We start from the raw sequence: 18,248 nt of genomic DNA on the forward strand, positions 1-18,248 counted from the left end.
TTTAGGTTTGGTAATTGTAGCCCTCCCTCATCATATGGTAAATACAGTAAAGACAATCTGAGTCTAGGATGTGTATTATTCTAAATAAAATTTGTGAATGCTTTCTTCAATAAATTAAAAAGGAAGAAGGTGGGTGGAGAGGGATTGACTGGAAAAGATACAGAAAGTTTGGTAAAACTGACATTTTAATTATATTGATTCTCCCAATCATTGAAATTGTCATTTTGGTCCACCTATTTATTGATTCTATTAAGGGATTATAATTTTCTGGGATTATTTTGTTGACCTCTGAGGTAATCTTAATTCCTAAATAAGTAAAACCCTCCTTGCATACCACAAAAGGGTTTTGAATTGGTGGTTGACTTCTCTCATATAAGAACATTAGAGTTGATTTATTGTTATTTATTTTATATTCTGAAAAAAGACCATATGTTTTAATCAGATCTAAAAGAGAGGGTATTGAATGATTTAGGTTTGAAATAAATACAATTTTTACAATCAGCGTATAATGCTATCCGATGTTCTACATTACCTATATTTATACCATTAAGGAACAAGTAATAGGTTTATTCCATGCTGAAAAAAAGAAGAAAGAGAACACAACGTTTCGGCCGTGGAGCCTTCTTCAGGTGTGAGAGAGACAGGGCAGTAGGCAAAGGTAAAGTCCATTAATGCTGGTATGTTTACGAATAGCCATGGCCAATGGTTCAATGGCTAGTGTAAACAGCAACGGCGACGAGGGACATCCTTGTCGTGTTCCTCTGCTGAGATTAAAAGGGGTAGATATTTCAGCGGATTGGTTAGCATAAATTACTTTGATCCATTTGAGAAACCTTTCCTATCCCCATTCTGGATAGAACCTCAAACAGATACTGATGTTCAATCAGATCAAATGCTTTCCTTGCATCTAATGATAATATTGCATTGTCAGGGACCCCTTTCTTTTCATATAATAATAATAATAATAATAATAATAATTGCTTACACTTATATAGCGCTTTTCTGGCCACTCCACTCAAAGCACTTAACAGGTAGTGGGGACTCCCCTCCACCACCACCAATGTGCAGCATCCACCTGGATGATGCGACGGCAGCCATAGTGCGCCAGAATGCTCACCAGACATCAGCTATTAGTGGGAAGGAGAGCACAGTAATGAAGCCAATTCATAGATGGGGATTATTAGGAGGCCATGATTGGTAAGGGCCAATGGGAAATTTGGCCAGGATGCCGGGGTTACACCCCTACTCTTTTCGAGAAATGCCCTGGGATTTTTAATGACCACAGAGAGTCAGGACCTCAGTTTTACGTCTCATCCGAAGGACAGCGCCTGTTTACAGTATAGTGTCCCCGTCTAGAGCATTAGGACCCACATGGATTGCAGGGTGAGCGCTCCCTACTGATCCCACTAACACCTCTTCCAGCAGCAACCTTAGTTTTTCCCAGGAGGTCTCCCATCCAGGTACTGACCAGGCTCACACCTGCTTAGCTTCAGTGGGTTGCCAGTTGTGAGTTACAGGGTGATATGGCTGCTGCCATATATACAATGTTGAGTACCCTTCTAATATTGTGGAATGCTTGCCTATCCTTAACAAATCCATTTTGATCTCTATGAACTAATTGAGGCAAAAGATTCTCTACTCTGTTTGCCAGAACTTTACACAAAATCTTTGTGTCATTATTGATCAGTTGTATGAGTCTGTATGACCCCCGTTCTAATGGTGATTTTCTGGGTTTTAGTAACAGTGCAATTAATGTATGATTTAATAAAGGAGGCAGAGTTCCATTATTATATGACTCTTGGTACATGTCCATAAGCGGCTGAATTAGTTTACTTTGAAATATTTTATAGATTTCTGTAGGGATGCCATAGGGTCCTGGTGTCTTTCCTCCATTCATATTGACAATGGCTTCAGACAGCTCATCAACCTTGAATTTATCCTCTACACCTGCAAATAAATCCTCCTCTAGATGAGGAAACTCCACAGTATCTAAAAAATTCTGACTGCTGGGGCTGGCAGTCCTCTGAATAGTCTGATCTATATAGAGTCTCATAATAACATTTAAATGGCACTATTTATCTCTGTTGGATCAGCTGAATGATTTCCGTCATTAGACTGAATGGCATTTACTGCTATCTTAATGAAAACCAGTCCAACACCAGTTGTCTTGAAAATTACAAAGAATAAAAAGAATTTTAAGGTATACAGCATTATAAATTTAACAAGAAAGCAAATACTGTAATCAGTCCGACTGAAATTAAGATCACCAAAGAACCTTTCTTTCAGTAGCTAAGCACTGTACAATACTATACACTAAGGCTATAAAAGAAACTGCAAAGCCATACTCATCCCTCATCTGTCACTTTTCATTTTTCAACTTCTGAACGAATTTCTGTGCCTCCGACGGGCTATCAAAGGTGCTAAGTTTTTTCTTGTATGTCACACAAAATATTGCAGGGTAGATGATTCCGTATCTGAGTTCCTTCTTCACCGCATCAAACCTCATCCGTTTTCGGTGAAGCTCTGCTGAAATATCTGGGAAGTATTCATTGATTTTCAACCATTATTGTCCCCTCTGTCTCCTGATGCTTTCATGACCTGAACCTTGTCGTTGTAGTAAAACATTTTTATTATAACAGCCTTTGGGAAGGATCTTGATGGGTCTTCGTTGATTTGGCCAATTCTATGTGCCCTCTCAGTGACCAGGGGGGCAGAAAAGACATCGTCACCCAGCACCTCAGAGAGCCACTTTAGTAGAAAGGCACAAGTCTTTACCCTTTTTCTTTTCTGGTAGGCCTACAAGTTGCAGGTTTGATCAGCGACTACAATTTTCTAAATCATCCACTTTTAAAGTTAGTGCCTTTACAGTCTCGTCCGGCCGTCCTGTCTTGCTTCACAGAGCACTGAAGTCATCCTCGTTGGTGCTAATTCGTTCCTTTGCTTCTGTTATCTGTGTAGTCTGAATTTTCAGCTCCCCTTGGATTCCTTGGATAGCATTTAGGATGCCATCAAACTTCGCAGTAAAGTCCTCTTTCATTTTTGATGTGTTTCTTTTAGATTTGTTTGATTCTCGCTGTTGCTTTGGACTGTCCACTATTACTCCCTCTTCATCTGCATTCCCTTTAGCCTCGCTCTGTGAGTCCAGTTTTGGCTGTTTTTTAACTTGTTTGATCATTTTCGTTGCCATATGGTCTTAAGTCCGTTATATAAACTGATATATAAGTTTGAATGTCATGAAGTGGTTTTATTCAAAGAATTAACTCAAACTATTATAGCAGGGATCTGACTAACGTCTGCTCAGCTCCGCTCCATAACCTGATCTCCACTATAGCTTTATTTAATTGAGCAGAAAGTCATTTTGCTCTTACAAGTGGCTCTGTTAAGCAGTTTGTGTTAATACATCACACTCTTTTGAATGAGTTTTAATCAACTTGCACTTTTCCTTCCCCCCTGGTGCAAGGTGACAATGCAGGAAACTGTTTTTTTTTTTGTTTTATTGGGAGTGTGAACATTGAGTGACCACTGGGGTATACAGTGAGACTAACACAGTGAGATTACTGAGATGGATAGTTTTAATAAATATGTTGACAAATATCTGAATTTTTGCAAGATAAAGTTTTATCCAGCGCTGAATCAACTAATGTGACCTTGCCCCCCCCCCCCACCCCGTGAAATTCTGGGAAAGAGGTTTAGTTGGCAATGTAGTAACCATAGAGTGTTTTAATACACTGTACAGTATAACAGTATAGAGCAAGTAAGTTGTTTTTTTATGTTTGTAATCGCTATTCTTGCAAGTACATTTTGTATTCAGTTTGCTTCTGTGTGTTAGCTGGTGGGCAAACGTTCGAGGTGAAAATTCATCCGCAAGGAGTGTACCTTTGAAGCAGAGATGACCGCACCAAACTTTTTTGGCTCTGCATGTCGCTCAAGCCATTTCTCTTTGACACTTTCTTTAGTCATAGAGGTGGGAAGATGCTTCCCCCCTCTCCCCTCCCTCTGCCTGCCTCACCTGTTCCCATTTGTAACCATTCTATGTCTGAATCGCAGGAGGTGAGAGAGAAAAAAGTTAACCCTGGTCTTTGGATATTCAGATTTAACGCATGTTTGAACACAGTCTTGCAAATTAATGTTTTTACAAGATGTGGAAGTGTAACAGTTTATCACGGTGTGAATTTTGTTTAAATAAAAGCTTTGAATATTTCACAATTCACGATCTTTAAACCTGTAGGTTGCAGGCTCTGTGTCATTTGTTCACAAAGGTATTGAGATCTGAAACATCATGTTTCATAAATAGGTATTTTAATAAGCGAAGCTTATGAAAACCGAAGAAAAAATTGACTTTGAAAAAAATACAAGAAGCTTGAAATTATTATTATTATTATTCAATTAATACTGTTGGTAATGACCAGACACACTATTATAGTTTCAGTGGTATTTTTAATACCGCTTTGTTATTCTCGATTCTAATTACAATATATACAATTTTGTTTTAAGGCTCAAGGCGTCTGTTAAATTGCCCCAATGAATAAAGTGTTTTAAATTAAACTGGTTGAACATTTGACAGTATTCATGTTTGCTAAGTCATGTTTTTATTTCATTATCAATATAACTTAACATTGAATATGTTATAATATATCAAAACACGTTAATATAGTGTACATAATATTGCATGAATGAGTCAAATTAAAAATAAAACGTGTTTACAAAGAACGTGGATTACAGTAATACTACCAGCTTTTATTAAGATCCTTAAATTAATATTGTTATTAATTTCTTTAGATACGCGATTCCATATTATATTCCCTATTTAGAATATTCGAAAAAGTATGAGGTTTTTTACTGCAATAACGAGCGCAAGTATTCATAGAAAAGGTTAATCACTTAACTTTGAACGTGTTGTGATATTAAGAAATATCAACAATTTCAATATAATGTCAATAATATTTACTATTTCAAAGAAATGTTTATTTGTTAAAAGAAAACACATGGCAAGAGCTGGGTTCGAAGCACCGACCTCCAGCATGCAAGTCAGAGGCCTTAGGCATTACACCAGCAACCCGTTTGACAACTTGAGCTATAACTGAACAGGGCAGGCAAAAGGTAAAGAAAGTGTACTGCGGTAATAATTTGAGCTATATGAATATAATAATATTGCTATTAATTTATTTAGATATGTTATTCCATATTTTATTCCCTATTAATCAAATTCTAAAAAGTATGTGTTTTTTTACTGCGATAACGAGAGTAAGTATTCACAGAAATGGTTAAAACATTATAACTTTTTACAGTATATAAACTTAATATAGTCAGAAGGAGCATGTAAAAACTTCCAAAATAACCACAGTATGTAACCGAATGAAAGACTTTGATGTTTAAAATGTTTAGGAAGAAAGTGGGATACTGCTGTGTATTTTTTATTTAAACTACCAATACCAGCCATATACAGTTTACATAATATGTTTATGTTCCTAAATTAATATAGTTTATGATCATCAGACACGTTATGCTCCTCTTCTTTTTATGCTCAGCTACTAAAATTTCCCTTTAGGTGTAAAATTCCATATTCATATTAAATATTAAGCAGATTAAACATGCACAGTAAAGAGATTAAGTGATTAAATAGTTTTTCTAACAACCAATGCCCTGTCGGTCGTTTTGGCCAGCCAATGAACTGTAAGATAGTTTTTGTGGTTTTGTTTGCATGCTAAAACAGTGATTCAGTACTGCCTTTCTCTTTCATTTAATTTATAATGTGACCAGGAATATTACTGTTTGTTAAGTGGTGATGGACAGAGAAGGAGATATGTCCTATTTCACAGCTGCAGTGCTCGTCTTCACAATTTTAAATGGGAACTTGCTTATGGAGTCCTCGTTTTTCATTTCATTTTACATTCTTTGTGTCCTTCCAGGGTACAGCGGGTCCAGACCCTACTATTGTGTATTTAGACATGAGAGCGCTCCGTCATGACAGGTGTGTTTCTAACATATTTTAACTTTTATTTCTTGCCAAGTTCCCTTAGCTGTTGAAGAATCAAATAATTATTGCAGCTTATTACTTAATGAACACGAAACAAATAACAGAAGCAAAACCAGATATGCGCATGTCATGAATTTCTACAAACATTTCCTTTAGTTTTTTATTACATTAACCTGGTATTTATTATTATAAGTGCAGCACTATGGTATTGTTAATCCATCCATTTTCCAACCGCTTTATCCACTCCAGGGTTTGGGGAAGCCAGAGCCTAACCTAGCAAGCAACGGGCACAAGGCAGGATACACCCTGGACTGGATGCCAGTCTATCACAGGACAGACACAGGCATAAACATAGACACACTTATATCAGGGCTAGTTTTCCCGGGTAATTAGCCTGGTAATTGGTCTTTGGACAGTGGAAGGAAACCAGAGCACCCGGAGGAAACCCACACTAGCAGGGGGAGATCTTACAAACTCCATGCAGCTAGGACCTCAGGAATTAAACCCAGTGACCCAGCTCTGCAAGGCAGCAATGTAACCATTGCGCTACCATGCTGCCTCTACTGCACTATAAAAACAGCACTTTAATAACAGATAAGAAATTAAGTTATGCTGCTAATGGGAAGAGGTCAGTGGTGTGAACGGAGCAGTAGTAGCAGCCACCCCCTTCCCACTTAACCAACTTACTCCCCTACTCCTGAGGCTTTTCTAGTTCTCTTTCTTCGCATTTCTTTTGTTAATTTAGGAAGACACGTGAAAACCTAGAGTGTGATAACTCTAGAGGGGATCACTTAGTTTTTTACATAATTGAAAATTTCTTGTAACACTCACAGACACAGGCCATTATTCTCATATACAAAATATCTGTATACAGACAGATGTATATCTAATACATTCCTGTCAGTAACTGAATACTGTGACTAAAACATAATGATGTTGCACCTCTACATAAATATGTTTACTTTTTGTTAACCAAATTACTGTCTTAACTTCAGATATAGCACAGGTCAGGGTGAAATAGATTTGGAGATGGTGCCCAGATGGGTGGCCAACTGTGCAGCCTGCAAATAAGCAAATTTGGTCTGTGAAAAAGTAGTCACTATTAATTTTGTGTGAATATGCAAAATAGCAAATGTAGAAATATGTTTTTGTTTTGAATTTATTTTTTAAGTTAATGTGTGTTTTTAAACCTGGAATTATGACTTTTGGAAATGTAACTGCTTACATTTGTGAAACACAAGAAAATGATTCTTTACAGTAGTACTAATCTCCAGATAATATTGTCACCTGTAAGTTGTACATGTTTGCATCTAAACATTAAATAATAGGAAAGGAAATTATTTATTGTAAACCAGTATGATAATTATATTATTAATATTATTTATATTCATATTATATTACTTTAACATGACTCTAACAAAGCATTCAAATTTCAAAAATGCTTGCTCTTTTTCATCTAAAAATACAAGTACATATGTAGCTATTCAAAATGTGCGGTAAAACCCGATACTGCAGGTTTTTAGCTACTGGCAGCCGCAGTACGTGATTTGCCAAAGATAATTGACAGGTGGCATTAGTTGAGAGCTGCAGGGTGATATGGCTGCTGGCTAAAGAAATTAATAACAATATTAATTTAAGGATCTAAATATAATATATTTATATAGCTGGTAGTATTACTGTAGTCCACTTTGTAAACGTGTTTTATTTATTTATGTTTCTAAGTGACCCCTTGATGCAGTGGGTTTGGTGGATAGGTGTCCCTCTAGGAGATCTAGGTTCAATTCCTGCTTAGGACACAAGTTTTTCTTCTAACAAACAAATACTTCTTTTTATGAAATAAAATAGTAAATATGATGTACACTATAATAAAAATATTTTTGTTTTTTTATATATCACAAAGTTTTCAATGATATTAATAATGAAATAAAAATGTGAATGAGCAAATGTGAATACTGTCAGCAGTGGGAGTAAAAACCAGTTCAACTGGTTTAATTCAATTCAATGCAAAATACTTCAGGGGGGCTTTTTACCACAAGCCTTTACAACAAGCCTTAAAACTAAATCGAATATATTATAATTATAATCGAGAATAACAAAGTGGTATTAAAAAGACAACTGAAACTATAATTATGTATCTGATCATTATAAACAGTATTAATGTCTTAATAATAAATAATTATTTATTATTATCATTTGTTTTCTCCAGTTTTCATAACCTTCGCTTTCTTATTAAAACACCTATTTATGAGAAACAAATGTTTCAGATAACTTTGTGAAAAATCACACAAAGCCTTCAAACCACAGGCATTTTAAAGATCACAGCTTTTATTTAAACAATATCTAGTACCTGGTTGCATTTTTAGAGACCTTAGTTTGAATCAAGCAGATCCCAGGTGTAAGCGAGTTAATAACGCGAGAATGCTTTATACTACATTTTTTTATGCATCAGTTTAAGCATTCTTAAGTCGCCCAAAAACGTAAAAAATATAATGTAATATTGCATGGCACGATGGGCAACTGATTCTTTTAATTTTTAAAGAAAATCAAAAATAAGAAACAGTAACGTGTCCCTGTCTAAATTAACGTGTCCCTGCCTAAATTGGACATTGCATGACTTTAAAGGCCATAAAAACTGGGTTTAGATAGTTAAAACTCTTTTATACACAACAAAATTCCTTGTGATCATCTAAGAATCCTCATGTAAGCTTTGTGTAGTAAGTTTCATAAGTATAATAATAAACTTTTTTTATATATCCAACTGAGCAATCTTGCTTTTATAAAATGGAGCTTTCACTGCTTCACCTGCCAATTTTACAAAATAGTGCAGTCCCACAACTGAGTATTTCTAAAAAGCTGTGGTACTCTGCAGACACCGAACTGCAAACAGCTGCAGTAACCCCCATACATTCTGATTGGCTGGATCTGTATTTATCTATTTTCTCTTTTCCTTGCATTTGCTGTATTATCTCATCTGACTTTTAGACTTTTTTTATTAGCAGAAAACAGAGAGCAAATTTTACTATAGAAAACTACTTCCAGTCTTTTAAGATTAAAATTACAGCACAACTGAATCCAAGTCCTATGTGCATTCCTATGTTCCTTTAGGTTCATCATTGGAATTCCCTTTATTTGCACCGCTTTTGCTCTTCATGGTTTAGTATTTGAAACAAAACTTTACAGGTTCAGGCACAGAGAGACAGAGAGAAATTTTATATCTGAACATCCTCCCGTATAAAGGAGTGACAAGGATCACTGGTATTTTTGTTTCTTTCAGGGTACGTTTGGTGGAGAGAGGCTCACCGCACAGTTTGCCACTGATGGAGTCTGGAAAGGTAAAAAAATGGTACAAATAGCATACCAGAGTAGCGGTTCACTGCAGTCATGAACACACCAAAGCAGTTTTAATCATTAAATTCTTTTTTTAATCTGTTGACGTATATGTTGTCTACAGATGCAGCCATTCAAAATGCACAGTTCAACCCCGTACGATGTGAAATTATCTACAGTTCACTGCGTAGAACCTGATTGGCTGGCCAAAATGGCCGATAGGGGCACTCATGGTGCATTGGTTGTTAGTGAAACTATTTAATAATTTAATCTCTTTACTGTGCATGTTTTAATCTTCTTAATATTGAATATTTATATGTAATTTTACAACTAATGGGAAATTTTAGTAGCTGGGCATCAAAAGTAGAGGAGCATAATACGTCTGAAGGTCATAAACAATATTGATTTAGGAACATAAACATATTATATAAACTGTATATGGCTGGTATTGGTAATCAGTTTAAATAAAAAATACACAGCATTATTGGAGTATACTGCAGTATACACAGCAGTGCCACTTTCTTCCTAAACATTTTAAGCATCAAAGTCTTTCATTCAGTTACATACTGTGGTAATTTTGGACAACTTTTTACGTGCTCCTTCTGACTATATTTAGTTTATATACTTTGTAAAAAGTTATAACCATTTCTGTGAATACATATGCTCATTATCACAGTAAAAAAATGCATACTTTTTAGAATTTGATTAATAGGGAATATATTATGAAATCATGCATCTGAAGAAGTTAATAACGATATAATTATATTCATATAGCTCAAATTATCACAGTAGTACACTTTCTTTGTAAAAGTCTGCATCAGTTTAACTTATTCCCACCTCATTAGGTGTGTGGTGTAATGGCTCACGCATGCATGTTGCATGCTGGAGGTTGGGGGTTCAAACCCAGCCATGAGATTTCTTTTAAAAAATAAACATGTCTTTGAAAAACTAAAATAGCAAATATTATGGACACTATATTGACATTTTTGATTTTTCTAAATATCACATCATGTTCGAAGATAATGAGTCATATTAAAAATAAAACGTGATTTACAAAGAAAGTGGATTACAGTACAGTTGGGTATGCATGATTAGCAACATGGGGTCATTGTTATGATTTCTCTGTTATTATCAAATCCCTCAACTCGTTCACTTGCGGTTATTTTGGAAACATTTTGACATGTTCCTTTTAACTACATTGCTGTTGATATTGTAGGAACAGGCAAAATGAAAGGCTTGGAGTTTGTAATGTAGGGCGCTCTGAATGAGTTAAACTATGATGTAATATTGTAATATTTATTTATTAATAAATCAATAACCACATACACAGTTGTGTAACTGACAGTTTGAGGCAGCCCATCGTGTATATTGTGCTTTATTGCTGATAGGTTAAGCTTTCTTAACTCAGCCCCAAAGTCATGTGACTGATTTTTCGCACTGTTTTGTTGGTTAGACGCAAGGATCACAAGCACCACCATGTTAACTGGGATGTGTAGTTTTTAATTCAGTTTGAATTATAACTGTATGTACTGCCTTCATATTTGGCCAGGGCTTTAAAATGAGGGCACGCCTAACATTTTCGGTGCAGTTGTCTTTGCTTTAAAGGAACCCCCCTCGTGGAAGAATTTGACCTTGAACGTTTGCCATGCGTATGGCCCTTTCCCCCCTTCCCCCATGGACAGACTGACAAAGCAACTGGGAAGTGTTATCTATCCAGCCATTGGAACCCTAATTAACTGCATGATTTCTTTATCCATTTCAGCTAAATGAGGGAATTAAATCAGTCAGAATCCCTGAGTGTCAATTGTAAAAATAACCCTTCTTCCCTTCTGCGTTTAACTGAAAGAATTTCACGAAGACATCCTTAATCACAGTACCATCACTTAATTTATCCAGATACACAAATTCATGCCAGATCCAACAACAAGCTATAATAGTGGAATATTTTATGTATTCACTATATAAGAAACAAACCGAAAGTAATACTATGATCGCACTTTGAACCATTGGGTCCAGTGCTTTGTCCATTACCACTACAAGGACAATAAAAGTTTTTTAAAAAGAAATGGATGTCAAAATGTTTCCGAAATGTCCACCTGTGATATTTTAGCTGCTTAGTTACATGATTCCATATTCATATAACTATCAAGTGATTTTAAATCACTACAACATTTATCTTTTTACAATAACAGCAGTGGTGTTCTTACTATGTATTATTAGAACAGGATAAAACATTATAACTAAGTACACAATATAAGCTTAATAATGTTGGAACAAACACGTTAAAAAAAGTTACCAAGTTAAAGACTTTGATGCGTAAAATATTTATGAATAATTAAATTATTTATGATGAAGGTGGAAGGTTGTGTGCTTTTGTCCAACTGAGCAATGTTGCTTTTATAAAATATACCGACTTTTTAATGTTTAATGTTTAACATGCTGTAATACATAGTTTAAAATGATTAAAAGTCTAAAGAGTATACAACTTAAATTCTTAATTGGAAAAAGATTGTCCCTCTGCAGTGACCAGGATTCAAAACTGGGCATTTTCTGGCGACAGCTCAAATGCTATACCTGAGACGTTAAGCTTTATTAGCTCCACCTGGCAGTTTTACAAGGTTTTACAAAATGCTTCCGGATACTATTATCATAATTCAATTCAAATGTGGTATGATGGGGTATGATGCGCCACGCCTAACGTGTTTTAATGCAGCGTACTTCGAGCATTTTAAATGGCTGGATCTGTATGTGTTACACATTATGAAAGTGCAGCATAGTTTTCAATATCTGTGGATCCAATGATATTGATACTTTTTAGAGCATCTTGGTGAAATATCTTTATTATAATATGCATTTAACTACTTCAGCCCATTCATTAATGTTAGAGCAAAATTTCCTGTGGTTTTATTAGTATTGAAACAAGGATTTTGTCTTTTTTTTACTTTACATTTAAGCTTATTTTGGGGCATTATAATTTTTATCATTAAAATCTCATGTTTCTAACAGATCTTGCCTGGTGTCAAGGTAATCATTGCCAACACAGAGACTAAAGGACCCCTGGGAGACTCACACTTAGGAGAGGTGAGATACTGTGAGAAACTACCTAGGCACATAAAACTATACCTGAGTGAACATGAAGAGAGTACTAAACTACTCCACCTGCTTACTTAAATATTTGCAGCAATGCCTGTGTTGTACTGAACATCTTTTTTTAAATAGAGCAAAAATGTCTGTCTTGATTAGAAACATTGAGTGGAGTTCATTCAGCCCATATAGTTAGCTAGTAGTAAATTGATGAAGAATTAATTTTGACATTTCTTGAAGGAATCTAAGGTATTGACTTTATCTACAGTATTAGCTAGTTTGTTCCATGCTCCCACAACACTTAGAGTAAAGAAGAGTTTCCCACTCTCTGTTTTAAATACATGTCCATGTAGTTTCCACTTGTACCCTCTGGTTCATGTTTTACTGTTCATGTTGAAGAAATTTGCTGGGTTGACTTTTCTTTCCTTTGAGGAACTGTCTCCAGGGGTGTTGGGTTCTGGATTTTGGGAAGGAGATAGAATGGGAATTCTGTTGTTTGGAAATGAACTGCACATTCCATGAGTTTGCAGTGGGACTTAAATTTGGAGATTGTTTTGTCTCCAAAGGTGTTGAGAACCTGCCTCACATCAGACTTCTTTTGGGACAATGATCATCATATATTCTGTTTAACCCTTCTTTTCTTCTCAGATATGGGTGAGCAGTCCCCATAATGCCACAGGCTACTACACAGTGTATGGAGAGGAGGCATTACAGGCCAACCACTTCAACACCAAACTGAGTTTTGGGGATACTCAGACAATGTGGGCTCGCACGGGGTACCTCGGCTTCCTGCGCCGCACTGAGCTTACTGATGCCAGTGGGGGTAAGTGTTCTCCAATGTAGTCGTTTCTTGAGAAACTCAGAACCCCAAATGGAGTTTCTGTTTTGGCTATAAGCCAGTTCTTACTTATCAGTAATACAATTATATTTGCAATGACAATTAGAGTTCTTTGTGTGTTAAGCTTTCAGTGTACAGTACAAATGCTCTCTGCCTGCTACTTTTTGCTACATGGGTGGATTAAATATTGTAAAATCATTAGGTGTTTTTTTTAGTTTATGTTCTAAACATGTTTCAAGTACAATAAAAAGATCTATTGTCTTTCATATTCAATTATTCCTATATATTTGTTTTAGTTAATATGTAATGGTACTGCACTGCCAGCAATTATTATTTGCTTGATTATATGTTATGTACTGTAATTTAAACTGTAATGAACATAATATGATATTGTCAAATTCTAGTTTATTAAAGGTGTTATACAGTATTTTTTTGCTGTAGAAGAGGACAGTGGCAGGTAGTTTACAGACTTTCTGACAGGTAGGCAAGTGTTCACAGGAGTTCTGCCCCCTGTTTTCCAGAGCGTCACGATGCACTCTATGTTGTGGGGTCTTTGGATGAGACGTTGGAGTTGCGGGGAATGCGGTACCACCCCATTGACATTGAGACTTCTGTCATCAGATCACATAAGAGTATTGCCGAATGGTGAGTCTTAAAGCTCGCATTCAGCAAGTAGCTGGAGTGCTGTTTGTCAAGCAAACTGTCTATACTTTTGTGCTATTTTTTGTTGTTGTAGATCTCTATGCCAAAGTTGATTATTTCACATATAGATTAACAAACATAAAAATATATGGAGATGTTATGATATCAATACATAATAACCGTATTTATATCCACACAGATTATTAGGGTATTACTGAATATGGAAAACATTATCTGATCTTACACACATCATGCATTTATGGCATTTACTCCATTATGTTTCTGGATACCTTCTCTCATTCACTTTTGCACATTGCTGCTCTCTCTGTCTGTATCACTATCTGTAATTCTCCCTTTCTCTTCTCTGTTTGTCAGTGCTGTGTTCACATGGACCAACCTCCTGGTAGTTGTGGTGGAGCTGGATGGTTCAGAACAAGAGGCTCTGGATTTGGTTGCCCTGGTGACCAATGTGGTCCTGGAGGAGCACTATCTAATCGTAGGGGTGGTGGTGGTTGTGGACCCTGGTGTCATCCCAATTAATTCACGGGGGGAGAAGCAGCGCATGCATCTGAGGGATGGCTTCCTAGCTGACCAGCTGGACCCCATCTATGTGGCCTACAACATGTAAGGGAGAAGGTGCCATCCACACACAGGAGAGAAGACAGAAGCCAGAAGACCTTGCTACAAGAGCAATAGATCTCACTGCAGCATGGTTTTTATGTTTCTTCATCAGCAGATGTAGCATTTGCTGCAGTGTATACCAGATTATTATTTTTTTTATCTTGCTGGTGCATCTTTTTGTTGTGGATGGGGGGACTACTATGTTTTCATGAATGTCAGTATTGTTCCCATGAAACATTCTTCTCCACTGTGAGTCCAGCCCTGATGGATACCCTCAGTTTTTTCAGCTTCGCCTTAGTAGAAGTTGTGGAGTGGGGAAGCAAAGGGTAGTAATGCCTCATTTCTCACAGCTGAGCTAGTAGTTTTTGCTTAATGGCTGGAGAATAGAGGAAGAGTTTTATTTCTCTCTCTACACATTTTTTTTCTCTTTGCTTAGGTTCATATATCATGCTGATTTTAAACATGAAAAAGAAATTTATGGAAGTGAGATTTTCTATCTATGGATCACATTTTGTTGCAGCTTTGACTTATTTTTTCAAGACATTCACTTTTAATATCATAACATATCTTACCAGTTGTTTTGAAAGCATCTGGTTTCTTTCTAGTTTTTTAGATAATGGACTTAATTAATTTACAGTATTTGTTATTGTACATAATTTATTTCATTTAAAATGATGACATTATTTTTCGGATGGGTCTTAATGAGACTTAAATTTGTAGGTCATTGGAAATCGTGTTTGAACAAAACTGCAAACACAATCCTACCCAACAATATCAAATATGTGAGGATGAAATAAACAGATTAATCTGGATAAACTTAAACATTATTTTATACAATTTGTTATCCTTGCTAAAGTCATGCCGTTTTCTAATACAAAATTGAAATGCTTTGTGAGTCATAAATGCCTTTTATAGCAATCCTGCACATATAGTACATTAGGAGTATATTATGGCCACTGTAATTTCTGTTAATGACTCTTAGATTTCACATTTTTCTTCACATTTAGAGAGCTAAGATGATACTATATTTACTTTAGTTTTGAATAAAATCCCAGAAAATTGTTTGTCCTAGGCAAGGGTAATAAGAAGGTTAATGCTTGCCTTCCTTTTGATGAATTCAGCTGCAAATGTAACTGCCTTAAGCTGTAAACATGAACTTGCCATGAAAAACACTTAACTGTTTATATTTATATAATATATACTGTAGCATTCAACACTGAAGTGGTAAACCAGTAAAGCTTCTGGTGTACAAGAGTAAAACCAGAAGAAAACAGATGTAATTTGAAGGTCATATTAGTTATGCCATTCAGATTTTTCATGCACTTTTGTTTGAAAAGTATTTACAAATGCAGTTTGAGGATTAAGCATGCATTGTTGGCATGGATAGAATTAACCATTTCATGCCATTTCATGCTTTTTGTAATATGTGTTTTCTTTTTTGTAGTGCTATGATGAATTTAAATGGCAAGAGAGCCCTCAAACACATATGTTGTTTATATTTACACTCCAGTTATTTTTAAGATCTTTCACTAGGCTTGAAAGTTTGCAGAGGTCTGTGAGACTATGAGTACCAGGACTTCTTTTCTGTGCGATTTTTCAAGGAACTATTTTGCCACTAAGTCTGTTTAACTTATGTGCATCACAAAAAGTAGGCTTGTGCCTGTTGTAATTATGTACAGATATGTAACTTATTACTTGTATTCCAAAACTGGCCATAGCAGCTAACAAATGGACATTCCTAAGGACAAAACAGCTAAAGTAGCTCTATAATATACAGTAAAAAGATTTCTCTAAGATTTTTTTATTAAAAAAAAGGTGATACCTTGTAAACCAGAAAGCACATTAAAAACATAAAATGCAAAAGAAAAAAGAAAAAATATTGTTTTAATGTTACAAGAATTGAAAGCTTTTAGTTTCCATGTCTCAAGTTTTATGATGATATATTAAGTGGAAGATTTCTGGTAGAGATGCTACTGCTATTCATTTTTATATGATTAAATTGTTGTAAAATAAAATGTTTTCTTTTGTAAAGATGCAGTGGAGCAGATTTTGCACTGATGCCATGAATATTGCAAAAGAACAAATTAAGTTGTTTTATCTAAAAAAGTGTTTCCATAAAAACAGTGAGAGCTGGTTGTCCGGAAGCAAAAAGGCCTCCACCATCATGAGAATAAAGTAAAATAAGATACTCGTATGTTACTGCAAAATCACGGTATACTGTAGAATAAGAATTAAGGGTGAGTCCTTGCAGATACAAAAGCAGCGTATTTGTGATTTGAATTTTATATAAATAGTTAATATCACCCTGCATCTCACAACTGGCAACCCTCTGAAGCTATGCAGATGTGTACCTGGCCAGAAGAAGGAAGGCAACATTCTGGGAAAAGCTAAGGTTGCTGCTGGAAGACGTATTAGTGAAGCCAGTAGGGAGAGATCACCCTGTGATCTGTGTGGATCCTCAAGCCTCTGTATAAGGATGGGGAAACTATACTGTAAAAAAGGTGCTGTTCTTTGGATGAAACGGAAAACTGGGGTCCTATAAAAGGTCCAGGGCGTTTCTCGAAAAGAGAAGGGGAGTTATTCCGGTGTCCTGGCTAAAGTTCCCTCCTATTTATTAATATTATATTATTAAACATTTATTAAATATATATTATTGATATGTATTAATATTTAGTGGAGGAGAGTCCCTGTTGCCTGTAAAGAGCTTTAAGTGGAGTATCTGGAAAAGTGCTATATAAGTGTAAGGAATTTAGTAGTAGTAGTAGTAGTAGTAGTAGTAGTAGTAGTAGTAGTAACTAGTGACAGTACCTTCTTTAAACGTCTAGCAGAAGGCATCTGGGGGGCATCCTCACCAGATGCCGAAACCACCTCAACTGTCAGGAGTCATTGCTCCTCATTGCTTGAGGCGCAATGACTCTACTGCAGGGTCCTACCGCATTGCCATGGAGAGTAAGCTCTATAGAGAAACCTCAATTCCACTCCTTGTTTCTGTAATCTCATTCTCTTGGTCACTAATGGAAGCTCAATACTATACATGAGAATACAGACATACTGCAGATCAACGGAAAACATTAGACCTTTGTCTGAAACATCTGCTCTTGCTTCACCACCAGAGTCTGCTACAGTGTCTGCACCATTCCTCACTTGTGAACAAGACCCTGTGGTACTTAAACTCACCCACCTGGGGCAGCAGTTCCCCTTTCACCTGGAGAGAGCAAGCCACTCTTTTCTGGGAGAGTACCATGACCTCAGAAAGTTCTGAAATCATAGTTTTCAGAGTAAACGTGTCATACTTGGATGTCAACATTTCCAATGTGTGTCAGAGATCACTGTCAGATGAGGCAAAGAGAACAATATCATCAACAAGCTGTAGAGATGCAACCCTCAAGTTCTCAAACTAAAGAAACAGACATGATATTGTGTATCCACACTCCACACCTAGATATACTGTCTATGAAAATACAAACAAGGGAGAACCCAAGACCTTGGTGGAGTCTGATGCCCTCCTTGAAGTGAACATTGAAATGGAATGCTGTTGAACAAAAATTTCATGTAAGAAAGGCAACATTTCTGGTCATGTTGGCAACAACCTCATCCAAACCCAACCACTTAAGAATCTTTGCTAAGTGCTGTAACATTGCATTAAAACTGTATTAATGCAATTTTGTTTTCATCTTGGTCAGTCCAACAACAATCTCAATTATCAAGTCTTAGAAGTAGTATAAAAATAATGATACACAATGCTTAGAAAAGTATTTT

General features: G+C 36.0%; 1 protein-coding gene across 6 annotated transcripts in view; it reads left to right on the top strand.

The window, feature by feature from the left end:
- Window positions 1-16,522, top strand: part of dip2a (disco-interacting protein 2 homolog A) — a 269,946-nt gene extending 253,424 nt beyond the window's left edge. For 4 of the 6 annotated variants that reach the window (XM_015359260.2, XM_006636662.3, XM_015359263.2 and 1 more), the window contains 6 exons: window positions 5,910-5,971; window positions 9,252-9,309; window positions 12,311-12,385; window positions 13,037-13,211; window positions 13,748-13,871; window positions 14,244-16,522. In XM_015359260.2, coding sequence (XP_015214746.1) covers window positions 5,910-5,971; window positions 9,252-9,309; window positions 12,311-12,385; window positions 13,037-13,211; window positions 13,748-13,871; window positions 14,244-14,496 — 747 coding nt within the window. In that variant the 3' untranslated portion in view covers window positions 14,497-16,522. Of the gene's footprint in view, window positions 1-5,909; window positions 5,972-9,251; window positions 9,310-12,310; window positions 12,386-13,036; window positions 13,212-13,747; window positions 13,872-14,243 lie in introns of those variants that run through there. The other 2 variants (XM_015359265.2, XR_001479789.2) reach the window with 2 other exon arrangements.
- The last annotated feature ends 1,726 nt before the right edge of the window (window positions 16,523-18,248 follow it).

The sequence above is a fragment of the Lepisosteus oculatus genome, chromosome 12 (assembly GCF_040954835.1).
Source record: "Lepisosteus oculatus isolate fLepOcu1 chromosome 12, fLepOcu1.hap2, whole genome shotgun sequence".
NCBI classification, from domain to species: domain Eukaryota; kingdom Metazoa; phylum Chordata; class Actinopteri; order Semionotiformes; family Lepisosteidae; genus Lepisosteus; species Lepisosteus oculatus.